General features: G+C 40.1%; 2 protein-coding genes across 2 annotated transcripts; both read left to right on the top strand.

Annotated features, from left to right (window-relative positions):
• The first annotated feature begins 5504 nt into the window (after positions 1-5504).
• LOC109634515 (apolipoprotein A-I) lies at positions 5505-7831 on the top strand. The gene is made up of 4 exons (XM_020095049.2): positions 5505-5606; positions 6338-6389; positions 6527-6671; positions 6809-7831. The coding sequence occupies exons 2-4, from the start codon at positions 6347-6349 to the stop codon at positions 7410-7412; spliced, it is 792 nt and encodes a 263-aa protein (XP_019950608.1). The 5' UTR covers positions 5505-5606; positions 6338-6346; the 3' UTR covers positions 7413-7831.
• A 1826-nt stretch (positions 7832-9657) lies between these two features.
• On the top strand, positions 9658-12448 carry LOC109634648 (T-box transcription factor TBX1-A). Its single transcript, XM_020095319.2, has 8 exons — positions 9658-9664; positions 9806-9980; positions 10074-10175; positions 10362-10533; positions 10659-10814; positions 10980-11047; positions 11331-11440; positions 12252-12448. Exons 1-8 carry the CDS (start codon positions 9658-9660, stop codon positions 12446-12448), a joined length of 987 nt encoding a protein of 328 aa, XP_019950878.1.
• The last annotated feature ends 634 nt before the right edge of the window (positions 12449-13082 follow it).

The following is a 13082-nucleotide window of genomic DNA, read 5'->3' as shown; positions in this document are numbered from 1 at the left end:
TTGAGGAAATATTTTCAGCTCTCTGCCTTAATGTGGTGCTGATAAAGTTTCCAAATATTCTTACTTTACTCAAGATATATTCCCCCCCCCTTTCATGCAGCATTTTTCTTATGTTTGTATGTAGCACCAACAAAAAAGGATTAAAAATATCAGGCGATTCTGTGCAGTTTTTTGGAAATGCGTGGGTTCAGGTATGAATCACGCTTCTTCCCATCCTGTCTTTGTTTGATTTTTGGTGTGGGTGGTTTGGTTCTGGTATCAGGGTAAATGACCTCTACATCTTGGGCAATGATAGCTTTAGAATTACAAACAGGCCTTGAAACTTAGATGATCAACTCATTATCTACGCACTAAACTGGATGATAGACAGCACTGTGTGTTAGGTTCTGCATGTCAGAAGTTTGAGTCAACTCAGCCTTTTTCATGCATGATGGTGGCGGATGTGTGATCTCTGTTGTTGAAAAACCTTAGATTAGCCATGCAGTATTATGACTACTTGATGAAATGAAAAAGATGTTAAGTTGTGCAGATTCTTTCACCTGATGGGTTTTATATCCTGCATTACACGATTTACAATGATCCCCACTTAAGTCTCCCAGAAAAAAGCAAATATGAAAAAAAAAAAAAATTCATGTCAAACTCATCATCAATTCAATTATTCAAAAGGTCATCATTGCAGTTGCAAGGACCTTTTTCAACACTTATAGACACTAATTGTATGGTTACTAGTATTGAGGGTGTGTAGAGTGCAAAAGCTTATTCAAGGAAGAGGAAACATTTTCTAAGTTCATTGAAAATCCATTTGTACACATACAGCAGAAGATAGCTCAAGTCCATAGTATATGAATGCCCACACACATACACATAAATATACCCATAAAAAGGTTTGAGGACATGCACACATTATCCAGTAGCTGCACTCTACACTGGGTGAAGGGTGAAACAGATGTTTACTCATTTGGTTTTTGCTGCAAATAAAGATGGCCTGTGTTCAAATGTTCAACAAGCACTTTGTCATTTTATGGTTGATTTGTTTCGAGAAACGTCCTCATCACCTAAACTTCACCTTTTTAATATATCAATGCAAAGTTAAAAATATTTGTGAAAAGTATTGACATTTTTAAGATCTTGTGTAAAACCACAATACATTAAAAATGCTCATAAGTAAAACAAAAACAATCCGAATTCTACTGAAGAAGGAAAAATAACAACATAAAGCTGGCACAGTATAAATACTGTTAATGTACATACATCATACTCTAGTGGATACTGCAATTAGATAGGAAGAATAAATATTATTATATGAAAAACAGTGGACCAGCATTACATAATAGATCAAAATGGAAACAGGAAAGTAAAGTTTTAGTTCAGCATAAAATCTTCCTTCAATTCTACCATCATTTGTAACATTGCCTCCTCTGGCAGTGTCCTTTTTGAGGGAACATGTACAGCGTGCACTGCAACCTGCACAAAAGAATCACACAATATTGTGTGTTCACTATCCGTTTCTCACATCATTTCCTGTTGCATCAGAAAAATGCTCTTTTTATGCTGGCGCTTAAGTCTGCACTTCGATAAATGGCATTATCTTCAGAGTGGTCTTAGGAGCAGCAGATTGCTCCAGAGCCTCATAAACGTTGAAGATAATGTTACATATCGCAGGTCAGAATATCAGCTCAGTGCACAAAGTCGGCACAGAAGTCACATCTTCGTTATTGTCTGCTTATGTGAGTGCATGTGAGAGCGAGTGGATGATTTCTAGATCAAACAATAGTTCTTGGTGGTTGTGTATCAGCCTCATTTTGCTCCTCAGTGATTTAGGTTATCTGAGTTCAGGGTCGATTCTCTTTCTTTGTTGTCGAGCTGTACAACCCGCAGGGCCATGCAACCTACAGTGACACACTATGACCAGGCTTTGGTCCAAATATCTGTATTAAAGCAGAAGCGACCTCAACAGATGTGACATTGCAAAACAACATCACGACAGTTAAGTAGGCTGTGGTATAGCACACTGAAGTGTGTGCGTGTGTGTGACAGATAGAGCTCCACACTGTTGCTTACAGCTGAGATAACCTCCCCTGCTGATTTGAGAACAGTGCTCCGTCATGGAGGCAGCTGGAACAATGACGTGACCTTTGAACCTCAGTCAGCGCCTGATCAAATAGTGGATTTACTGATTAAATATTTATCAGCTCCAGGCAATTACCCCACATCTGCCCGGCTGTTTGTTGGTCACTGTATAACTGGTCGCTGAAGAAGTTCCTTTTCTTAGCCTCAGTTAATCCCTTCATGCATATCAGCTGACTTTACATGACTGCAGCAGAAACCGGTGAAAAGGAGAAATTCTTCATTTAGGACACCATTGATTCAAATTCAGTCCATATAAAGCTTGCAAACCCAATAGTGGTGCTGCCCTTTGTGAATTAACCCAAAATAATGTCAACCAGAAATGTCCTCCTTTTTAACTGCAGGAAAAAGCCTTGAGTCCGTGGTCAAAGTGATTCACTACTTTAATGAGTTTCTCCCATTTAAAACTCCTGTCTTGCGAAACATGCAACCTCAGCAATTAATTGTCCTGCCAGCTCGCAGTTCTGAGGTCCTCTTGATAACAATTATGACAGCAGTAATCTCCACAGATGGCTCAGTGAGGATGGTGAATCAACGTGGTGCAATGCAAGCAGTCTCAAAGGTTGCTGTTCCAGATAAGTGTCATTCTTCTCTCTGAGCTTTCTTATCTCATGCGCCAGGGCAAACGCCCTAAGTACTACTGTACAATGACAGTACAACCTGATGCCATTGACAGGGGTCATGTTCAGTGATTTGTTGGGCCTCTTACTGAGCTTGGTGTGTAAAGCGGAGGCCAACAATTAATGCTTATTTTTTTATCATTTTGATCACTGTTTGATCTGAGAGACGTCAGAAAAAAGTAATAAATGTCATCGTCACGCTGCTTGTTTTGGCCAACTAAAATGAATTCATTCAAAATGAATTCGTTTTATTCATTTATCACTTAATTCAGGATTAAAGAAAAGCATTATGATGTATCTACAGGTGAGGAAAGTATCCTGACTTTATATTTGTAATCTAACATTTATTGCTGGGCCATTTTTTTTACCTTGCTTGGCTAAATTAGTCACTTCTTGAAAGCATTTCAGTGCTTCCATTATTACACCATTCTCATTGGTTTTCTGTATTTCACAAGCTGGTGTCAGACAAATGGTTGCAGTTGGTAACAGCATTGTGAACCTTGCAGATGTCTGTCCATGAGAGTCTCGTAGGTGTCTGTTTTGTCACCTCTCTGTCCTCACTTGGTCATCAGGCTCAATTTGGCTCCTGCTTACATAAAAGTCAAGAGAATGAGTTTGATGTCGAGGCGTGAGAGAGAGGACACACAAGTCTGTGTCAGATAATAAATAACAACGGCAAATGGAAGTGGGGAAAGACAATGCATGGTAAAATGTGACTTTTAAGTAGGCCTATAGGAAATGCTGCAGATGCAATAACAAAACTATCAAGCTATCAAACTCTTCTCCTGTGAAGTTTCAGGAGGCAGATACCTTCTCTTTGTTTAAGAGTCAGTTTAAACTCTTTCTTTTGGATAAAGTTTATAGAGCTGGCTCAGGTCTGCCTGGATCAGCTATTGGTTATGCTGCTATAGGTCAAAATTGTCAGGGGACAAATGGCACATGGAGCTTCTCTTTCCTCCTCTTCCTCTTCATCACATTATTGTTTCATACATAAACTGACTTAACCTCTTCACCAGATTCCCTACATGGATCGTGGATTGGGATCGTGGATTGTAGTGGCAGCTGATCTCGGATTATGATTACAATGTATACTCACATATACAACCACACACATCTCCATTAAAGTTTGTCACTGTCCTTTCTCCTTCTCCATTTATTCACAGGGCTGGAACAAAATATAAGAACCTCTTTTCAATAAAATTTCCTGGCAAAAGGAATTCTAGTGTGATGACATTCAGAGAAACTTGTATTGATTATAATGTATAGACTATTAGAACTACCTTATGCAAGATAAGCAGACCTGTCTGTTGGTTACAGCTGACCAGTGATGACAATGATTAACCTTGTACCTAATAACCCTGCACTATTTTACCAGCTTTCACTCTGCAGATACGTGGGGCCCGACATACAGAAGGGGGTTTCCTTATATTATATTTTCCTTATATTTCTAGAGCACATAATAAATATAAATATAAATATACAAATATCACCTCTATTTTATGTAAAAGTTATAATTATAATTTTCTGAATTATTTGCACTACTTTCCCTCTGTTTTGACTAAAATCTTGTAAAATCAGTAAATCTAATAAAATCTAAAAGTGATTGTCTCGATACGTAAATCTGTATATTGGCAATAATTGTATTTGAGTCATATTTGTTTGACAGGAGACTTTACAGTTTCCATGATATGCACATACATGTTTATAATTAGAGACTGTATACTTTAATCATTCTTAGTCCTCAAACTTCATGAAGCCATGGTGACAAAGTCCACTGGTGATAGGACAACAAACAACAGCATGGTACACACCACACTTTGACCCATTAATCATCGCACACACTCTGGACTCAAATCTTGTTATCTGTTTCCTGAGATAAGTCTTGAGATCTAGCTTAGTGCATTATTTTGTGGTAGTGTTAGCACATAAATGTGTGCATGTATTTTTTATTCACAGTTTACTGAATAAATATTTAATGGAATTACATTTCACTGAGTCAATTGCATCAAGTCACCATCTTCTGTTTGCTCGTATTTCATTTGAAGCCATTTGGAGGCACTTAGACTGTAAATAACTTGGTTTCCCTACACACTCTTCTGTACCAAATGGTGTGCAAGGAAATCACTCTCGGTCAACATGAACTGCTGTTTGCAGTTTATAGTTAGAAATAAAACAAGACTCAGTGGAGTACCCTGTGGGACATCTTTATTTAGATTTTAAATGTTTTACTTTTTCTTGTTTCATATCTCTGTTCATATTGTTGTCTTGTCTTGCCACTAACACAACTCTTCCAGTCCAGATCTCCTGTCTCTAACATAATAAAAAGCACAATTTTCTACCGTCTTCATAGCAGAGTTTTTTTATAACTGCCTCTTGTGTCTGTTACACAACTGCACAGACTCGGCCACAGGACAAGATAGAGTAGTTAGAAAAGCAGAAAAACATTCAATGGCATCCTAGATGTATCACCAGTAAAAAATTATTGTTTTAAATAATGTGGTGAATTTAGAGGATCGTTAGTTTCTTTCCAAGAACAGTTTTTACTTTGGTAAAGATTCGATGCCACTGATCCATTGTGAGTCTGGGACTTTGAGGTTCACTGTGTGTGTGTGTGTGTGTGTGTGTGTGTGTGTGTGTGTGTGTGTGTGTGCTCAGTGATCGCTCAGCAGGTGACTATTGAACTCTTAGCCCAGTCGCCCCTGCTGAGGGAGATGGCTGGGGGGTGAGGTCCAGCTCCACGGAGACACACAGCCCTCACACCTCCAACCCCCCCTCCTCCCCACATGGGCTCATCCCTCACCCGAGCACTATAAAAAGTCTGCTCTTGCTGAAGTTATTCAGTCTCATCAACTCCACCAGGTAAGACAAGAAACTGCGAGGGCTCTAACTGAAACTTGGGGTTCAGAGTATTTGTTAGAAAGCTTTGTGCACTCTGTTAGCTTTGACGATGTTGTGAGCTAGTACCACAAATCAGTTGGAAAGAAAATACACCCTAGTGTTAACTTTTATTTTTGATTGTGAGGTATTTCATTGACTTTAAGTTTGGGATAATACTGTTTAGTCTAGGAGTTAACTTCACTTAAAGGAAATCTAAAAAACTAGCTCTTAACCAAAGTGCCTCAGAATTGAGATTATCTTTGGATCCAAAGGGCTGATTTGCTAATTCTATGGCAGGATTACATAGCAGTCCAGGGCTAATCTGCTTCAGCTGTGTGTCTAATTTACCCAGATTACAGGTTCTTTGAATAGACAGCCATATGTTCAGTGTGAACTAATTCAGGCCAATGCAGGGATGAGTGTGTAGCTTTAATGGTGTGTTAAGACATTCTGACTTGTCGGTATACTTATCTGGCCTTCAAATTGCTTTAGGTGGGGTACTTATTGGATCAACGGTCGATTGGATCCTTTTTCAATGTAGTTTTTGCAAATTTCTTTGTGTCTTTTTTATTGAAACTAACTTGAGCCCCTAAAAATCCCCTTAAATAGCATCTATTCATACACAGGACAAAGCAGTGAATTATAGGTTTATTACTTTGAGTGTAAAATGTTCACTGAATAATCAGCAACCTTTGCCTCTTTTTCCACTTTAGACCACCACCATGAAATTCGTGGCTCTTGCTCTTGCCCTTCTGCTGGCCGTCGGTGAGTACTCCATGTGCTGTTTCATAAAGGGAAAAAATTTACCATTTTGAATTTTCTAACTGTGTAATGTCTCTTCCTCCCATCCTATCTTTCTGCTCAACTCTCTTCCTCCTCTTTACTCTTCTTTTCCTTCTCAGGCTCTCATGCCGCTTCCCTGTCGGTTGATGCACCATCACAACTGCAGCATGTACGATCTGTCATGGATCTCTACATGACTCAGGTGAAGGACAGTGTCAAAAAAGTCCTGGACCAACTCGATGGTACTCAGTACCAGGAGCTCAAGTAAGGCTATGTCACACTCCTCAGTCAGACCCACATTCAGTCACTGGTTCATTCATCTTTCTGCCTTGGTCACTTTTTACACTTTTCTTTAGTTATTGTTTACTCTCTCACGTTTATGCAACTTTTTTCCCTCTCAGGCTCACCCTGACTCAGCGCCTGGATGATGCACACAATCAGATTAAGGCTTTGCAGAACTCTGTTTCCCCTATCACTGACAGTGTTGTCACTACCATCGCTGATGCCACCGCTGAATTCCGTGCTTCTGTCGATGCTGATATCGAAGCCCTGAAAACTGAGATTGAGCCCAAACGTGCTGAATTGAGAGATGTCCTCATGAAGCACTTGGAAGGATACCGTATGGAGCTGGAGCCCATCATCCAAGATTACCATGCCAAGAACAAAGTTCAGATGGATGCCCTGAAGCTCAAGCTGGATCCTGTGCTGGAAACGATGAAGACCAAGGTGGCTGAGAATGTGGAGGAGACCAAGACCGCCCTGATGCCCATTTTGGAATCTGTGTATGCTAAACTCTCTGAGCGTCTTCAGAATCTGAAGGAGCTGGCCACTCCCTACGTCGAGGAATACAAGACTCACCTTACGCAGGCCTACGACCAGGCAAAAGTAGTCAACACCGAGGAGATGGAAGCCCTGAAGGCGAAGCTTGCACCTATGGCTGAGGAAGTCAAGACAAAGATCCAAGAGATGTTTGAGTTGACGAGCGCTACCTTCAACAAAAGCTAAATCCTCTCCACCCTGTTCCTGTAGCTAACCATACCTGCCTAGATCCATTCCACCTTTCTCTCCTTTCCTTCTCTATTCACATGCACACACAGAACACCTCTCAAAATGAAGCCAATACCTAACTGATGCATGTCACTTCAACAAAATGGAAGGACTCTTGCTCTCTCTCTCCACCAAGCAAACACCCTCACACCTACACACATGCTCAAGCACATGCAAGCGAAGACATACACAGACTCTCACATAACTCAGCACACACATGCTTTGCTCTTCATGCGCCAAAGCCAGCTGCTTACATTTTGTGTAGGAATTGTATGTGAATGATCACAAATGCCTGAACCTCTGTGATATGATGCTTGTTTGATAAAAACTGTGCTTTGACGAAATACAGCTCAATAAACATCTGACTCTTTATACTACTTTTCTTGAACACTTTGATTTTCTCTCTAAATGAGCAGTATGCAAATTGTCCACAACAATTTGTAAGACTCTGCAGTTCACTTTGTTATAACATCCACATCTGCCTCATCTGAATTAGAATTGATCCAAATTGTCATAAAACTTAGAAGCAGAGACATTCCTTTTCAGAAATGAAACACTACACATTCAGTTTGATTGGGGTGTTCTTGGCCTCAGCGAGCCTCTAAGATCATATGACACATTTAGCATTTTGAGAGGTCATCATTGATCAAAAGGTCCATTGGAGAAGAACAATATTAATACAATCAGTTCTACTTCAGACAGTTATCCAATAATATGTGGAGTATTTCTGCCTGTGGTCCTGAAAGCTGTGATTAATGAGTCGATCAGGGCTGCGAATTGGCCTATTGATAAACTTAAGTCTTAAGTCCTGTTGTGCTTTGTTCAGGAAAAACCCTCTTTTCTGTTTTCAATCCCTGAGGCCAGAACCCTTCAACACTGTCCTATCATAGAGCCACACGAGGATACATGCAGTCTCACACACACACACACACACACACACACACACACAACCTCACATCTGCAATGACACCAATAATGCTTCCACTTACCCCTGTAATTAGACAACTGTGATTGATCAAGCTCATATATCATATAATCTGTTTGGGTTTTTTTGCACACACATTTCAGGGAACAATAGATCAGCTTACATTGATTTCCTGGAGCCACTCAGCGAAGGCTACGTCATGAATAACCCTCTGTATCTGAGTTGATGCATTTTCAAATTAAAGAGCGGTAGTGTGAATGTGGCCTTACTCAAACCTTACCCACTACTACTTGCCTAACCCTAACCCTTACTGTACACGTCCTCACCTTAAAATGTAATGATTTCTGTTATGGTTTTTTGATTTTCTCCCCGTGACCAAAACAGATTTAGGCCCCCACAACATGAGTACTACATGGGCCACACACACACACACACACACACACACACACACACACACACTAACACTGTCTGAAACCTTAGATTTAGAAGAAATAAATTCAAAACTTTATCTTTACTTTACTGCATCTTCGACACAGTTTGATGTATAACATTTTATAAATAAAATATAATGTCGCCATTACTCATGCCCAGAAATATTCACCCTATTAGTTTTAGGGAATAAGTCTCTTTAATTAGGGTGGTGTTGAAACCATGCTCCAAGAAATTAGGCTATGAATAATAAAAGTAGCTGGTTGCTGTCTTCATCTGTCCACACCCAGTAACACCGGGCTGATTAGGATGTTATTAATGTGCTACTGATTGGTCAAAACAAGACCTGAGGCGTTAGACTATATTAAACAATTGCAAGTACAAGCAGGGATTTGCAGATGCTCCAAAACGATTGTGTATGTGCGTGTGCACAGTTCTTGGGGCCACATGCACGCATGCATGTGCAGCAGTGATTAGTGCATGTCAGGGGCACTGTGAGTATTGTAATGGATGAGGGCAGCTTGGAGGTCCCCAGTGAGAGACTCATGGTGCATAAAACCAGCATCTTCCTGGACACAACAGCCACTCCTCACGCTTAATGCTTGGATTTACCTCTCTGCAAGTGGCTCATAAAGAACTGGGAGGGAGACTATAGACCATATTCTTGCCTTCAGTTTTATTTTGCAGAGCTGTGGTTTTGGTTTGACTCTGTGCTATTCTGAATGTAATTACAGTAGTTGCTAATCCTGTTCAGAAGAGGAGGAACAGACAGGAGTTTAAAAATTTGTTGAAAAATATAGAAAAGTGGCAAAATTCATTCTTTTTCTTTGGCTTGAAGTCAGTCAGGGAATGGATGGTGAGTAATGTGTTTAAATGTATGTGAGCTCTGTGGAAACCAGATATTCATCCATGTGTTGATAACGATTACAGGCAAATGTATCTGTGGTTCATATGTCTACAAATTATTCACCTCAAATGTCTCCTCTCCTCTCCTCAGGTCCTCTGTTGTCTCAGAGCTGTGCACTATCTCTACCCTGCTGTGCAGAAGGGGGGTCACTGTTGAGCACCAAGGCCCCTCAAGTCAGTGGGGTCAGAGTTCAGTTGGAGATGCATCTGCTTTGGCAGCAGTTTGACCAGCTGGGCACAGAGATGATTGTTACCAAGGCTGGAAGGTTACTATCCTTTTTCTAGCGCTTCTCCTTCCTCCCCTCTTTTTCTCTGTCATTTACTCCTTTGCTTTCATGTTATGCTTTCATGTGCTGCAGAAGGATGTTTCCGACATTCCAGGTGCGGATCTCTGGGATGGATCCGACTGCTGAATATGTCTTGCTCATGGATTTCATCCCTGTTGATGATAAAAGATACAGGTTAGACACACACACACACACATGGCGGGTGTGTAGTGTAGTGTGCAACAGAGATTTTTAATGAAATACAGAAAATCAATCTGTGCAAGTTAACTTCTCTGCAAGCTTTGTCTTACAAGTCCTATTTAAAACGTTTTATATATGTATGTGGGTGTGTGTGTGTGTGTGTGTGTAAATGTGTGTTAGATATGCGTTCCATAGTTCATCCTGGTTGGTGGCAGGGCGAGCAGATGTTGCAGCTCCAAGCAGGATGCATTTCCACCCGGACTCACCTGCCCGTGGAGCCCAGTGGATGAAGCAGACGGTGTCCTTCGACTCTCTCAAACTCACCAACAACTTGCTGGATGACAATGGACACGTCAGTTAAACCTAAAAATTAAGATGCATTGTTTTGGTTTTCATTTCATAGAGAAAAATAATGCACCCAAAAGTACCTTTTTCTATGTGTTAATCGCAACTTTTTTTCTATTTCCTCATTGACAGATGATATTAAACTCCATGCATCGTTACCAGCCACGCTTCCATGTGGTGTATGTGGATCCGGCACCCAACAGCCACTTACATGCATCCAGAAACTTCAGCTCTTTCTCCTTCCCAGAGACACTATTCATGGCCGTCACCGCCTATCAGAACCACCGGGTAGGATCCCAGGATCAGTAGGCTTCAAACTAAATATAAATATTACTCTGGCTCAACAGACATTCATTTCACTCAATTGAACCAAGCAGATTCTTGCATTAAATGATATATTGAGCAAATGCTTAGGAGGCAATTTCATCATTCATTTTGCCCACCTTCTCTCAGATTACCCAGCTAAAAATTGCAAGCAACCCGTTTGCTAAAGGCTTTAGGACTACAGACCCGCAGGACTGGTGAGTGCCCATTTGTCATTCAGTCAAGTGTGAATACAGTTCGTCTGATTGAGAAACACATTGTCCCTTGATGGGCAAGTTAAAATCCTAGATCGCTGGGTATCTTTATTACTATTATCAGCTAGTAAAAAGTGATATGGCAGCAGTCTCGAGGATAACTAATCTTTGACCCTTGTATGGAGCAGAACAGATCAAGTATGGAAAACTGTGAGGGGTGTGGTTCATGTGTAGGTTCAGGCAGCTATATGTCTACAATGATAATGATGTGTGTGTGTGTTTGTAGGGTGGGAAATTCCAGGCCCCCATCAGTATGGTGTCCACCAGATGGCAGAACAGAGCCCCTTACCACTAAACCTGGAGAGCAGAGAAGCTGGGGCTCAAAGACTTCAACCAGTGAGTCTCTCTGGTATACATGACTCAGTATAATCAGTCAAGTTCAGTATACTAAGTTTTAATATCATTAACACTCCTCCTAATTTAATTTCGAGTCACTAACATTAGGATCCACATTTTAAACACAGGGTTTGTTTGAGGGTAGTTGACATTTTGATTAGCTTTTTTTGAATTAGAGAATGACCTCTGAATTTTGATTTTAAATCTATTTGCTGTGCAGATGCTTTGTACAACAGCTGAAAATCCTTTATCAATTTCTATACAATTTCCATACCAGTGCTTGTACATCTGTATTCTCATTGTGGAAACTGTTGGGTTTCTCTATAATTGTATAAAGCCTGACCATACTAGGTGAGATGCCTTGAGATAATTCAATTCAATTCAATTGTATTTATTTTAAGTACAACATGTATTATCTCAAGGCCCTATACATAGTAAGGTTGGAGCCTCAGAATAGTATAGAGAAATCAAACAGTTTCCACGTAGAACAAGCAATCAGTTACTGTCTGGCCATCTTCCTAGACCGGTTAGGGTGAGGAGAGAGAAATCTTGCGGAGAGAAGAGAAAATAGGGGAGACAAAAGAGAGAGAGACCGTGTCATGGTCATATTTAATAATGATTTGTTGTTATTTGGAGCAATACAAATAAAATACAATTTAACTGAATGAATACTCTAGTGTGATGAGGCTTGATGGATCCATATTAATTATTGGAGTGAGCAGTGAGATAATGGTTCAGATTTTAAAGTTAAACTAGACAAATAATTGCTGATCAATTGAACGTGTCCGACCATATTCTTCTGCATCCTCAGGACCGGAGGAAACAGCCTCGTTCCTGGTGGAGCAGACTGGACGGTTCCAACACTGTAAAGAGTCTGCAGAACTCCCCGTGGAGAGGAGAGACAGGGACATTTTATTAGCACCTGCTTCCTTCTTCCCTCTCACTTCCTACTGCGACTGTGCAGGATCATCTGAAGACAGAGACAATCTACCCTATAGAGGAAAATAAGCGTATTTAATATCATGTGATGTGATGATAAAGTCACAGTGGTACAACATTTGTAAGAATTACAAAAATCCATTGTAGTTCTTACACACTCAATTGCAATTTGTCCTTGTAACATTTGTGCAAAATAAATGACTTTGTTTGTTGTCTGGAACAATAAAATAACATTTCCCAAAATGTTGGACTTTTTCTTTTATGTTTAGGTTGGTTGTATTTCTTCAGGATGAGAACAAATGTAAAAAGGGGGAGAAAACCCATAATGTGTCGTATTTCATGAGAAGTAGCAAGAGAGTCCAGACATGACACTGATTCTGCCTTTAAATTAAGAGACATTAGAAAAAGAAGAATAGAAAAAGAAAAGGAAGAAAAAGACGAAGAAGAAAAATGAATGAATGACATTTAAGGAATCTAAAAAAAGTGTTTACCTTATATAATAATTATATACAACACAGGTGGTTGTGTAGCCTATGGCACTGTTTGATCAAAACATCACAAACTTACTAAATGTGGTCATTATCATTATCCTGAGTGTTATAATATCAAACCTCTCTGAGGTAGCTGAGTATCTAGTGCAGGCCTACTTGCATTACAATGTAGGCTACATTTCTACTTGATATTGTTTGCCCATACCTAATTT

Source organism: Paralichthys olivaceus, chromosome 11, assembly GCF_024713975.1.
Source record: "Paralichthys olivaceus isolate ysfri-2021 chromosome 11, ASM2471397v2, whole genome shotgun sequence".
Classification (NCBI taxonomy): Eukaryota; Metazoa; Chordata; class Actinopteri; order Pleuronectiformes; family Paralichthyidae; genus Paralichthys; species Paralichthys olivaceus.
This window is presented reverse-complemented; position numbering and strand designations above follow the sequence as displayed.

Excerpts from the sequence above, each read along its gene's own strand:
- LOC109634515 (XM_020095049.2), top strand. The coding sequence starts at position 6,347 with ATGAAATTCGTGGCTCTTGCTCTTGCCCTTCTGCTGGCCGTCG. Across the intron at positions 6,390-6,526 it reads TGCCCTTCTGCTGGCCGTCG|GCTCTCATGCCGCTTCCCTG; the intron begins GTGAGTACTCCA and ends TTTCCTTCTCAG. Across the intron at positions 6,672-6,808 it reads ACTCAGTACCAGGAGCTCAA|GCTCACCCTGACTCAGCGCC; the intron begins GTAAGGCTATGT and ends TTTCCCTCTCAG.
- LOC109634648 (XM_020095319.2), top strand. Across the intron at positions 10,534-10,658 it reads TGCTGGATGACAATGGACAC|ATGATATTAAACTCCATGCA; the intron begins GTCAGTTAAACC and ends CCTCATTGACAG. Across the intron at positions 10,815-10,979 it reads CCGCCTATCAGAACCACCGG|ATTACCCAGCTAAAAATTGC; the intron begins GTAGGATCCCAG and ends ACCTTCTCTCAG.